At 36.8% G+C, this 14,138-nt stretch overlaps 1 protein-coding gene across 1 annotated transcript in view; it reads right to left on the bottom strand.

Annotated features, from left to right (window-relative positions):
- MRPS5 (mitochondrial ribosomal protein S5) overlaps window positions 1-14,138 on the bottom strand; it is a 38,001-nt gene that overhangs the window by 11,601 nt on the left and 12,262 nt on the right. Inside the window, exon 5 of the mRNA XM_058165076.1 lies at window positions 13,237-13,271. Within this exon, the coding sequence (XP_058021059.1) occupies window positions 13,237-13,271 (35 nt within the window). The remainder of the gene's footprint in view (window positions 1-13,236; window positions 13,272-14,138) is intronic.

Genomic DNA, 14,138 nt, shown 5'->3' with positions numbered 1-14,138 from the left:
AAATATCAGGACAAGAGATATTAGTGCTCAAAGAAATTACTCTTAAAATGTTAAGATCTAGAAAGGAGTTTATTTTTTTGGTGGATGAACTTAGAAATCATCAGATGCAGTATAGATGGGATGTTCCAGCTGGATTAACAGTAAATTATAAAGGAGGAAAATATCATCTTAACACAGTTTTGAAAGCAAGAGATTTTTATACTAATGTATTAAAGGCTGGAAGTCCACCACTGCTAGAAGTTAAGATGGGAAGCGAAGTAGAGATTGGAAAAAGTGGGAGAAGGAAGTAAAACACACACAATTTAAAGTTGGGATGGCAATTGCTGAAGAAGAAACACTGGAAAAAGTAGGGGATTTAAATGACCAAAGATCGATTTGAACAGATATTAAACGAAAAGAACAAAGATTAAAGAAGCAGCAATATCAAGCAAAAAGAGTTTCTTTTTATGGGAAAGGGTAAATCATAACTGAAAATTTTGAATATATTTAAAAAGTATTGTTTATGTGTTTAAATTTTGAAGAAATATTTGTAGTAATGTTATTTGATTTGGGAATATAAGGTGTTGATAAAAATAGAATAAGGAATGGAATTTGTTAAGTTTTATAAAATGTTTTGTAGGATCTGGAATTTAAATGCAATGTTATTTGATTATATATGGTGGATTTGTTAAAAATTAAGTTATTCTGGATAAAAATTGATTAGGGGTTATATAAGGTGTTGATGAAAATAGAATAAGAAATGGAATTAGTTAAGGACTGTATGATAAAAGGGAAAATTGGGCTAAATGTCAAATTTATATAAGTTAAAAATTTAAGAGGAAAATTTTGTAAAATGTCTTAAAGGTATCTAGATTCTAAATATTGGCGTGTATGTATTTGAAACTATAATTCAAATATTGGAGATCTGGTTGGGCTGATATTATGTATGTACCATATATTATGTATATATGGTGGATATATAAATTTGGTGGATTATACAAAATATTTTGAAGAAGAAGATAACATTTAAGGGTGTAAATTGATTTTAAATTTAATATTAGTAGCTAGATTACTGGCAGCGCAATATTGGAAGATGGAACATTTGAACATTTGAAGACTGGACGCTAAAAGCAGTGAACTTACTGGAGAAGGCGGAAATCTCAGCGTACTAGAAAGACTATCCATAAGAAAGATGTATATTGGAAAGGAGAAGATGGATCGACTATTTTTAAAACAAATATTGGATTAAGAACTACCAAATAGCCTATGAATGAACAGAATGTACTGTATATTTTCTTTTTTCTTTACTACGGAGAAGGGGAGTTAAGGTTCTAGGGGATGGATGGGAGTCTATGGATAGTTTGTGTGTTCTAGCTTATGATTGTTAGATATACCCTGTATATTGCTCTGGGAAGTCTGGGGGGGGGGGATTGGGTGAAGGTGGAAGGGGGAGGGGAAAGGGGGAGGGTTGGTGGGAGGAGGAGAGGATGTATGGGTAAAAAAATTTTTTGTAAAACTTTTTAATAAATAAATAAAAAAAAGAAAAGTTGTAAAACATCACAAAGATTTTGCACAATGTCTAAATGTTAACCAGGATAAAGTAGAGCTCGTATATGCATTTTTATGGAAAAAGGGAATCTTTAAGGAGAAAAGATCCACATACTGTATAGGTGATTTGCAAGATATGCCCTCTGTGGTAAGCAAACCTTGGGTCAACAGAAATTTGCAAGGTATCTTTCTTAAGATCATACACTGATTTATGGGAGGAAAATGTATGACTTTCATATTATCAGAAAAGATGCTTTAAGAACCACTGCTCTAAGATTATGCAAAGTCTGAACAAGTACAGAATGGCTCCAATTTCCCAACTCTGGATTAAATGTCAGAGCACCAGGTATTCAATGTTCACTATGAATAATGCTAACCAAGACTTCTTATTAAATCGGGATTGAAAGATTAACACATTCTAACTAAAAGTAGCTATGGCTGCTATGGACTGAGAGACCACAATTCCATGGACTGCTCGGTGTTTCTTAAAAACGTGTGAAATGTTGCATTTGTATTAGACTGCAGATAAACTGGGGGATGAAAAGGCAGGAGAGCAAGGCTCATTTCTTCCTTTTCCAGCAGATGGCAAAAGCAGCACACAGAAACAAGTCGACCAAGAAGTGACTGCCTAAAAAACAACAAAAACAAAAAACTACCCACGTCAGCTGTTTTTGTGCAGCTCAGAAAGAAAATGTGCCCGGTCACCCATCACAATCACAGCTATCACATCTCTCTCAAAATTCCATAGAGACTTTTCAAGCTTGGTCACGTGTACATGCAGCCATGGACTGGCACTACTTTTTTCCGTTCACTGAGCACTGGTAATTAGTTCGCTTCCTTCTCCTTTGTAGGAAAAGAAAATAGCTGGGTGTATAATTGCCTTGCTAAGAAATTTTATAACTCTTACAGATATAAAAAAAAGCCTTTACTTTGGCTTCAGTGCTATCATGTCCTTGAGAATGCAGGTAACTCCATGCTAAACATAATCACTCAGGAGTCTAATACCTGCCATTCAACAAGATTTTTACTTAGCAAATTTGATTAGAATGTACACTTTAAGGAACGGATGATGAAAATAAACATGCTTGCACAGATGTATGTGTAAAGGTGAGGGAGAATCACAAGTACACTGGTTACATCCAGGTTCCTACAGAACAGCATTTCTCAACCTCAGCAACTTTTAAGATGTGTGGATTTCAACTCTCAGGATTCCCCAGGCAACACTTTCCTAGGCAGTGGACAGAAGGATAAAACTAGAGTACTGTGTTTTCTTTTTAAAGACTGTTCTACTCTGTTAAGTAACTAGAAATGTAAAACATGCTAATAGACATATTTAATCTCTCTACAACTGCTAACTTGTCAGTCAAAGCAAAAGTTATTTCAATAATGACAAATATCACGTCATAACTCAAAGCTCAATATAGGAAACTTTAATAACATTACTGTTAGGTATTAAAGAGAGATCAGAGGAAAAACTCATAAAAGGAATATCATGTTTGCATGTTTCTCTCTTTCAGGTAATGTGGAAGTGTAGCCTTAAATCATGTGCACCAGTTGTGACCTGATGAGATGGGAGGATCAAAGAAAATATATTGAGAGATATAAAATATGCTCAGTATAGATAAATGTAAAGATAGACAAAATCTATAATCTCAGAATATAGCTGTTAAAGCAGCAATATCAGGAGCTACTCCGTGCTGTTATAGAGCAGCAACAGAAATCAAAACACTAAGGAATCTCAGCTTAAGGACTATTAAGAAAATCATTGAAAACATAGCAAAATCTATAGTTACATAGATCATAGGTAGGCAGTACACAATCAGTTTCATTCTATATTGCATGGGACTTGCCGGAAGTATGTACCTAAATGTTACTTTTATGGGTTTCAAACCAGAAATTAAACTCCTGAACCACTGTACTATATTACTACATTTAGAGGTTTTCCAGTTCTGGTGCTCAGCAATACAGGAAGGGATAGGTTGACTTTAGTATCTACCATTACACATCTTTAGAAAATTTTTCATTTACCTTTGAATAAAATCCCAAGGGAACAATTAAGTATTGCTTTTATGGCACAAGCTTAAGATCAAAACAAGATCTCTTAGTGCTGGACCTAAGGGCAGGCCAAATAACTTTCACCATAAATTACTTGTGTACAAAGAAAAGTCTGAGGGTGTAGTCTTAGACAAAAGCTAGGAAGCTATTAACAAATACAACATCCAATATGCAGATATTTACTATCCTGTTGCATCAGCAAGACAGATTAATCAGTATTTTCAGAAGGGTACCATTAGGATTCATTGTTCATAAAATACTAGTAATGCTGCTTTGGAATCTTTATTCAAAAAGCAGTTTCTTCTACAGTATAATTAATTTTCAGGAAAATGCTGATTAGCGTAGGCCAACAGTCAAGCACTCTGTAGAACCATTCCCCTTATTAACAGAAATGGAAACAAAAGTAACAAAGGGAACTATATAATCATATATAAGCCGCCCACCGTTAATTATTCCATGGTGCCATTTCTGTTTGACTTACTATTCTATTATTGTATCATTACATGTTGATATAACTTGTACGTTTTTGATACAATTTGATATACAGTATAGACTTGACATACACAGTTGTATTTTGTTAGGTTCTGTCAAATTTTCTGTAACTTGCCCATAATGTTTTTGGTTGATTGCATGGCCAAACAAATGTTTTAAATAGATAGATCATAAATATTAATGAGAATATACATATATTAAATTCTATACCATTCCTTCATAAATTATGAAAGTGTCTGGATTCCTAATCACTTGTTATAGTGCTAACTTATTATTTTGTGCTTTAATACTGCTGCCCTCAAAAGTAAATACACATTTGCATCTAAAGAAATGATTGCAGAACACGATGAAAGTGGGAAGGGGAGGACACAAAATTACAATCATTTTTATACTGCTTATAATTTAAAATTTCCTCCTCTTCAATGAAAAACATAAGCTTAACAGTTACATTCTGAATTGTTTGCTGGCCCTTTCTCAACTGTATGAGTGACTCAATATTTAAATCATTAGTTACAAGATTTTAAGATTTTTGTGAGAAAAATACATTCATCTTAACTAACAAAACCTCAGCAGTAGTTTTCAAAAACCTTATTCTTCAAGTGTTTTCTGACAATAATAATAAATTTAAACCTATGTAACTCTGAATCAAGTTACTGTAAGGCTGAACATATTTTCTAGTATGATGGTTTCAGACTCTTTCTCCTAATATAATCTGCTTGATTTGTTGTTATTATTATTATTATTATTTTATTTGAATTTATATCCCGCCCTTCTCCGAAGACTCAGGGCAGCTTACATTGTGTTAAGCAATAATCTTCATCCATTTGTATATTATATACAAAGTCAACTTATTGCCCCCAACAATCTGGGTCCTCATTTTACCTACCTTATAAAGGATGGAAGGCTGAATCAACCTTGGGCCTGGTGGGACTTGAACTTGCAGTAATTGCAAGCAGCTGTGTTAATAACTGACTTAGTCTGCTGAGCCACCAGAGGCCCTTTATTTATTTGTTTATTTTGTTATGCATTTTTATTTAGATTCTCTACATTGTTGTAAATAGCTCCTTGCTTCTGTTATATACTAATGCCTCTTTATTTATTGGAATGAGTACAGGTAGTGTAATTAGTGACTGGGTACTTAATGACAGTTCCAAGTTACAACGAACCTCCCCAGAGCTACATATGATCTGATTCTGGAATTCTGATAACTCTACCCCCCACTATAGCCATGTGATCATATTTTAAGTGCTTCGCAACCTGCTTGCATTTACTGATATTTGCAGGGTCTACAGTCATGTGACCACGGTTTTTAGCATTTTTGCTGGTTTTCAGAATTTACTTCTGCTTTCCAGAAAAAGAATGCACATTGAAGATAATAAATTTCTTTAATGACCATGGCATTAGCTTACAACCATTGCAAAAAATGTTGTACAATTGGGCACAATCGCATCATGACTGAATGATTATTGACTTACAACTGTAATTCTGAGCTTGATTACTGTCAAGCATTACCTATAACACATTCATTTAAAAACTGAAGTAGAGTATTTTACTCTGTTGAGTAAGGCTCAACAGATACTTCATTTCCTTAGAATACTGCCGAAAAATCAGGCGGAACAACGGCTGGTGACTTCTTTCTATTGGCCCATGATAGAAAGTGTCCTCACATACTGTATAACAGTATAGTACGCTGGTTTAACAGCTGTGGACAGGAAGGCACTACAGAGAGTGATTAATTCGGCACAAGAAACCATTGGTTATCCCCTAACATCCCTGGATGATATTGCCAGGTTTCCCTGTTTCAGTAGAATAAGGAAGATACTTAAGGATGATTCACACCCTGGCCAGTGTCTCTTTTCACTTTTACCATTGGGCAGAAGACACAGAAGTGTAGCCAGTCGGACAAACAGCTTTAAAAACAGCTTTTACCCATGGGCTGTCAGATTCCTTAACACAATAGATTAATATGACGAATTTCACTGGTGTCAGTGTGTAATATGTATATACCATGAAATAAGGTCATATACATGTTGAACAGAATATGATGTACATATAGAAACGTATGACTAGTTTTTTTTTCTAACTACTTGTATAAGGATTATTCATGTTCTCTTGTATTCTTATATGGACTGCACCAGTACAGGCTAAATCAATTTTGTTGTATACATGATGTACAATGACAATAAAGGCTTTGACTTAAGAGAGCATACCATTTTAAAATAGAAACAAAAATATGATGCTCTTTCCTTTAAGAGTATTAAAATAAAAATTAAGTTTCACAATTCATTACAATTAATTTAGTCCCACAGCACCTCAAATAGATTGTTCAAATGCACTTGTGACGCATCTTCATCTATTTGTCTTAATGGTTTGATCTGTACTTTGCTGTGAGCTTTTTGGCACTCTAAAATCTTTGGATGGAAAAGAAGCAGCTGTTGAGTTTGCCAGTGGCATTAAGGGCTTAACATGAAATTCTTTGCCCTAATTTCCGCTAATCGTTTTGCTGAGACATCCCAAGCTCTGCTTTCACAATTTGGCTAGTAGAAACATATTCATTCAAATTATGAATGGCCTCAAAAGAATGGGTTTTTTAGTCTCTCTCTTAAGAATCTTAATTTTTGTCGCATAACATTACCTAGGTCTTGTGACCATGGAGATAGTCTTGAAAAATCTGACAGACGCTTTGCTATGATCTGTGCCTGGATTCTATTTACTTTTGAAACAGCAAGTTGCCTCAAGCTGTATATAGCATGTGTCTGCCACCACTTGAACATATGCTCAAAAATCTCAGTGACAGAGCGCATGCTATCCGTTCAGATACCTCAAGTTTAATCCTTGGCTTTTTCTATTAAAAAAGCAGAGGCTTTTTTAAAAAAGTCCCACTGCTACTATTAATCACATTTCTAGACATTCTAGGCCAAAGTTCTGGTGTAGTGTAAGAGGGGTCCTTTGTTCTTTCATGCTCCACAAGGCTTCACAAGGCACCTTTAGTTTGGTGGCAATCCTTTAGTTTGGTGGAAAAAAAATGAAGAAGCTGAATGATTTTAGTTCTATCTTCACAGAAAAAACTCAGGTAGATGCCGAAGCCGAGCACTTGCTCTCAAGAAGGGAATCAAGACATGACTGAGGTATAGAAAATTTTGCAAAGTGTGGATAAAGTGGAGAAGGAGAAGCTATTAGAACCAGAGATCACCCAATGAAAGTGAATCCTGAAAGACTCAGGACAAAGAGATTTTATTTTATACAGTGTGAAATTATATTTTGGAATTCACTGTGAGATATGGTGCTTGCTGGCTTCAAAAAGGATTAACCAACTACTGTATTTTTTGGTATATAAGACGCACTCCCCCCATCCAAAGTGTCTGGAAATGTCTGTGTCTTATAGAGTGAATGTTGCTGAAGACCCACCCATCTGCCAGCCCCCACCCATCGGCTTCTGCTTCCCAGCAATATGCCTCCTTGCAGCAAACAGCCTGGTCAGCTTCAGCACAGCCTGATTTAGCACGGGCAGCGGTTGGATTGGTGGTTGGATCTGCCCTCCAGAATACTGCCTATCAGCGGTTCCAGACTGCGGGATCGCCACTGCCCATTGCTGCTACTGCTTATTGCCATTTCTGCACACCCCATATTTGGCCTCCACGAGTCCTGTTTTCAGCCTCCGCACACCCCGTTTTTGACTCATTCCTCACTGCCCGGAACGGGATAAAATGGGGCATGCAGAGGACGAAAATGGGGCATGCGGAGGTGGCAATAGGTGGCGATGGCTGTGGCGATCCCCGTAGCCTGAAACAGCTGATTGGCGGTATTCCGGGAGGCAGATCCAACCGCCAATCAGCTGCTTGTGCTAAATCAGGCTGTGCTGAAGCTGACCAGGCTGTTTGCTGCAAGGAGGCACATTGCTGGGAGGCAGAGGCAGATTTTTTTTTCTTGTTTTCCTCCCCAAAAGCTAGGTGAGTCTTATAGTCTGGAGCGTCTTATAGACGGATAAATAAGGTAATATAAATTAAGGGGAACAAAGGCCATTAGCCTTGATGGCAGTGTGATTGCTTCTGAAGACCATCTGCTGGGAGATTAGTAGATTACCTTGTGCAATTGACTGACCACTATGAGAACAAGCTACTGGACTAGACCACCCAGGGATCTGCTGCAGCAGAACACTACTTATATTCTTATTTGTATACATGTACTTATATGTACATGGCCAGATGATATTAGAAGGCCCTCAAAGCAGCAACTTTATACCTTCTAAAGGATTTGGTGGATTCCGTTCTTTCTTTTCTTTCTGAGCATCAGATGCACAGATACACTTTGCTAACACAACAAAAGGTTTTATACAATACTGATGGTCAAACCAAAGGCACTTTCTATACTTGATTTAGACCTGAGATATACAAAGTTTTCAACCTAACTATTTTAATGGTAGAGTCCTAGGGTTAAAACTACCAGATATCAAAGGAAACCCCGCTGCCTGAGAGAAGAGTTCAAACACAGAACAATTTAACACTGATACCTTTTCTCTCTATGCTCCCATCACTCATAAGGCTAAATTCCACACATAGATTCTTCTCCATTTGACATCTTACATTACTTTGAAGGTAGAGGAAGACAGCAACAGTATGGACAACCTTCAAATGTATCTGGGTCTGTGGCATTTAGCATGATGTAGCGTATCAGAAATAAACAACTTCCAGATAATTACAAATTAATATTCAGTCTGTTCATTTTTTCAACCCTTTACAAGTTGATTAAAATAGAGAAGGAGGGAATAATTTATTGTAGTATCTAAACCCAGAGTCCTCTTCTGTTGCTCTGAAACATTTCAGAATAAAAATAAGCAGTAACTGCAATGCTGGGCACACTGCCAATGGAATGCAATTGACGCTAACTATGAGCCAAGATTGAACAAGGGACAGTGAAAATAATTTTAAAAAGACTAGCGTGAGCATTTTTTTTCCACTGAGGATCACCAAGTCAGATATATAATTTAAAAATCCCCACTGATATCAATGGAAGTGGGGGGCTTTGTATGAAAAATCACACCTGCATTGGCATGACAGTCATTTCTTTCAAGGCATACTTACTTAAAATCTATGTGTTTGGTCTTTGTTGCCTACCAAACTTGTTCCCTCCCATTGGAAGAAAGCAAAGCTGACCACAAATTTTGCTTGATCTGTCTTAGTGGAATATGTAACCTTGGGAAAAGGATCGGGGCCACGATCACAGTATATAAAAAGATCAGGGGCCATGATCACAATGTATAAAATCACAGGTAGATAATGAAAGAAGTGGGCAGAAGAATATTTTTCTTCCTTCTCGATAGGTTGTCCAATAAAGCTAAGAAGAAGATTTAAGTTCTTCAATAAAGCTGGAAGAAGATTTAGGACAGAATCACTCCTTCAATGCTACATTAATTACCACAGAATGTGTTGATGGCCACCAATTTGGTTAGGTCTGGAAGGAAATTGGATCCATTCAAAGACAGATTTATCTAACATGGAACTAAAAGCCAATTATAGGAAAAACAAGAACATTTTTTTCCCAGCTACTGCTTCTGAACCTATTCTACTCACCCTACCTTCCCATGACTATTGTTAAAAACAAACCAATAGTTTACGATGGTTTTTGGCCAGATCCACCAAGGCAATTCTTGTCTTTTTATGGCACTTTTATTCTAGTCTACTTTCTCTTTCACAATTTTTTTAGCCCATGCTTTTATTCCCTTTGTGGCATTGGAGGGGGAATAAAAAAAGTGAGGTAAGAATTTCTTTTCTTCTCTCATCTCCCCAAGGCAGCATCTTGATATTTAACACCTGACCATAAGACAAATGGTCAAGAAGAGAAAAGGATGTCAGCTGCAAAGAAATCATAATCAGCCTATTAACTGCTAGCCTCAGCATGATCAAGATTGACGCTAGGAAAAGATATGGCTCCTTTAAGGAATTGCAAACAGGTGATATATTTATGCTCCCACATGCTCCAGTGCACTTCTTGAAGCTTGAATTTTAAGTATTACTAGTCCTAATAATTATGTTTCTTCAGAATGAAGGACCTAAATTAAAGTATTCTCTTGAATATCAAGTATATTTATAAAGCTGGTGAAAAATCCTAGCACTGTTTTAAAATTCAGTTAAAAAAACCTTATCACACAGAATTATAATTTAATTTACTAGAATAAATAACTCTACCAAGTAACAAGAAATCAAATTGAAATGCTAATGGAAAAGTTTGCTAACTATCATACAAGGTAAATTACATGTGTACAATTAAGATTGAGTTTCAATGGTGGAAGAAAAATCCTAACAAATATTTCAGAGTATTTAGAACCTCCTCCCTTTTCCAGCACCTTAAAACCACAGGACATGAAATTGATTTTGAAGGAACCAAATTAATTTCCAAAACTGAACACTATAACAAGAGAATAATTATGGAAGCCATCGAAATAGAGAAATACCCCCACAACATGAACAAATGGGATGACATCTCCCGCCTACCAGACATCTGGAAACTGGCCTTAATCAACAAACGAGTCCCAGCCGTGAAAACTGACACCGGACCCAGGATAACACACAACACCACCACCGATCATCCTCACCAGATTCAAACCTAAACCCATCCCACAGACGAAACACAACCACCATTCAGAAGCCAGACCATGCTGGCACCACTGGCTGCTGCACCCCCCTCCGATCCACATGCAAAGCAAGCTGACACATGCCAGGAACACATGACAGGACCTCAGACTCGGAGCCAGGCCAGGGCCCAGGATGCTGCATCACAGCCATCTGCTCAAGACATCACATCACAGAACTCCAGAGGCCACAACAGCAAACCTCAGGAACAAAAGACTAGGACCACATCCACACAGGATGCTGCGAGGCAGCCGGCCAATCTGCAAACACCCACTCCATCTACCAATCAAGATGCAATCACACAGCCAACCAACCCACTCACAGCAACACTCCCCACCTCTATACCAGTATCTATAGAGAGATGGCAGCTCCGACCACGCTTTGCCCACAGAAGCTCGAAGCCGAAAGCACCAATCTGAAGATGATAGGTGAGACCTCATCAAAACGTCGCCAAAAAGAGCTGCTGGTAGCAAGAGCCCTTCACTTTTATGGACATGTGGAAGCCTCTGGATACTCTGTGGACATCAAACGGGGCATCTTTGACTATAATATCCCTCTTAATAATGATCCTGGGTTGGCCTCAACATGAAATGGCTTATAAACGTCTATTTTAGTAACTTAAATAGATGGACAGAGATAGGTAATTAGTCAGTGTAATGTATAATGCCTCAAGAATCTAAAAATAATTTTAACTACTGTAGTTTTACATGCAGAAAGTATCCAATATGGATGGGAATGGATAGGGATAAAAGGAAATTTGTTAGATTTACATTTGAATATATATTAATCTAATCTGTAGTTCTTAGAATAATACATGAACTAGAATGCAATTCTACTTCAGTCTTTACAATTCTCTGAATTTTGTTATCTAATTATTATCTAATAAAAATGTAGATAGAGAGGGAAATGCACACAGTGCAATATACAAATTGTTATGCCAACTTTTAATTTAAAAAATAGTGAACCGCTGGAAAACTAGGAGAGGAGAAAAGGTTGTGTAAGCCCAAATAGGTATATTTACCTGTCTTGAAGAGTATGTAAAGGCTATTGTAAACAGTAATCCATGAATGATTTATAATAAGGTTATAAACAATCAAGATTCTGACATCAGACAAAATAATAGGACGGCTGGAGAAGAAGACAAGATGTGGGCATTTCCAAAACTCTGGTTGTTATAATGCTGGGATATGTGAGGAATTTATAAGGCAACATTGCTGGGAATTTGCTTCCTGTTTAGTAGAAATCTGAATTATGTGAAAGATGGGAGAGAATGCTACAAAGGGAGTATGAGTTAAAGCCATTGGTGAAGAGTTACCGTATATACTCGAATATAAGCCGATCCGAGTATAAGCCGAGGTCCCCAATTTTACCCCAAAAAACTGGGGTAAACTGGGGACTCGAGTATAAGCCGAGGGAGGGAAATGAGGCAGCTACCGGTCAGGGAAAGCCTCCCTCCCTCAGCCGAGAAGGCTGGCGGCTCCCCCGCCCCGCCCTCTCACTGCACCGGCAGGGCTTCCCCGCGCTAATGCAAAAGCCCGCCAAGTTTGCACCATCCGGTATAATGTGAAAAAAAGAAGAAAAAAAAAACTCGAGTATAAGCCGTATATACTCGAGTATAAGCCGAGGGGACGTTTTTCAGCACAAAAAACGTGCTGAAAAACTCGGCTTATACTCGAGTATATACGGTACTGTGCAACATATTTAGGAAGAGAAAAGAACAGGAAATCAGAAATGTAAGAACGTAATCCCAAATCCAAATTCATTCAGTATCATATCACATTTAATACATCTAATAAATAAAAAACTACTTTTAAGGAAAAACATTGAGTCTAATGTTTTACAAGAGCAGAAAGACAAAAAGTGATCCCGACCCCCCCTTTACATAATTTTATTCTGGCATACTTTTGGTTAGATAGAATACAGATTAATTGGAGAACAGTCTGTTTCTATGTCTATTTCACTTTCATGTGATTAACCTAACAGTTAACTTTATTAGTTTTTCAAAATTGATCAGAAATATCCTCTATTTAAAAAATGCTCTCTTCAAATTATGATCTTAAGTTTTTATTGACCTTGATGCAGTCAAGTATTTTAAAAAAAACAACCCAGCACATTTTACTTTGAGGTTGTAATACATTAATTCAGAATCCATTGGTCTGATAAATTCTTGTTCTATTGACCAGGCCTGCACAACATGTGGCTTACCAACAGCCTTTTACAACATGCTGGTGGTTTTTCAAAAGTCAATACATTCACTGCCATTGCCCCAAAAGACACCCTGCCAAGTGTCTCCAATGTCTCTAGGCTTCACTGTCATTTTGCTGGCTATCAAACAGCTGATTGGTACATCAGATGTTCTTTTGAACCCCGCAATGATTTTTAATTTATTAATGGGGTCCTTTCTCCTCTACAGGTTGCACAGACCTCCTACAGAGCTATTATGAAAGGAATAAAATTACATTGGATTTTAAAGATAGCTTTTTATATTTAAAGATACTTAAGCTTACATTTTCAATAAAAAAAATCCTCTTACCTCAAGTACTCTGCTATCAAAATCTTCAAATGTTTCTGTCAGTTAAGGAGAATGTATCAGTGTTATACTTCACATACAATATCCATATTATTTTCCAAGAGCAATTAAGCTGCATCTCATTACAATCAGACCTATGTGGATCAAGTCATGTGGAGGAGTACACTAAATTATACAGATGTTGCAATTGGCCTTCAAGGAATTATTTGATGACCTGCCCATAGTGGTACATCAATGGCCTTCTTCCATGTGAATGCCATTGTTCCTTTAACTTAGGACAAATATGAACCAGTCCACGCAGCAATAATAGGACACTAATGAACTGGAACATCTATTCCGTAAGAGATGAAAGTGCCTCAAGAACAATAACCATTTGTGAAATGCAAATGGAAGTATGGAGAGAAGGAGTAGGACTACATTTTGTTTGCCCTTCTTTTTTAAAGTGACAAAATGTAATTAAGTAGGCAGCATCAAATTATAAAGCAAACAGATGACAACCATTTTACTAAATTAATTTTGAAATGCCTTATTCACCTGACTAAGCATTACCTGAGTAAGCAATCATGCACAGATCAGGTTGTATTTAAAATAAACAGAAACAGCTAGGCTGTAAATGCTTACTTTTACTGTGCCAACACTACAACAGGATGTCTAGAAATGAGAAGACAATTAATATTTCTAGCTATATTCTAGTTTCTCCAATAAGTTCGTTTTCCAACAGGCAAATTATATTGAACCAATTTCTCTGGAATTCTCTCTGCTTTGGGTGTTCAATTCTTCTCATAGTCACTGGGGAAATGAGGAATTGGTAAAATCTGTTTTAATAAATATTTGCAGTTATTAGATATGATCAAAATCAATGTAGTAAATATGTAGCCTGAACTAATAGTGCAGAATATTACATG

This window comes from Ahaetulla prasina, chromosome 1, assembly GCF_028640845.1.
Source record: "Ahaetulla prasina isolate Xishuangbanna chromosome 1, ASM2864084v1, whole genome shotgun sequence".
Taxonomy (NCBI): domain Eukaryota; kingdom Metazoa; phylum Chordata; class Lepidosauria; order Squamata; family Colubridae; genus Ahaetulla; species Ahaetulla prasina.
The sequence above is the reverse complement of the archived record's forward strand: the minus strand, read 5'-3'. Positions and strand labels throughout refer to the sequence as shown.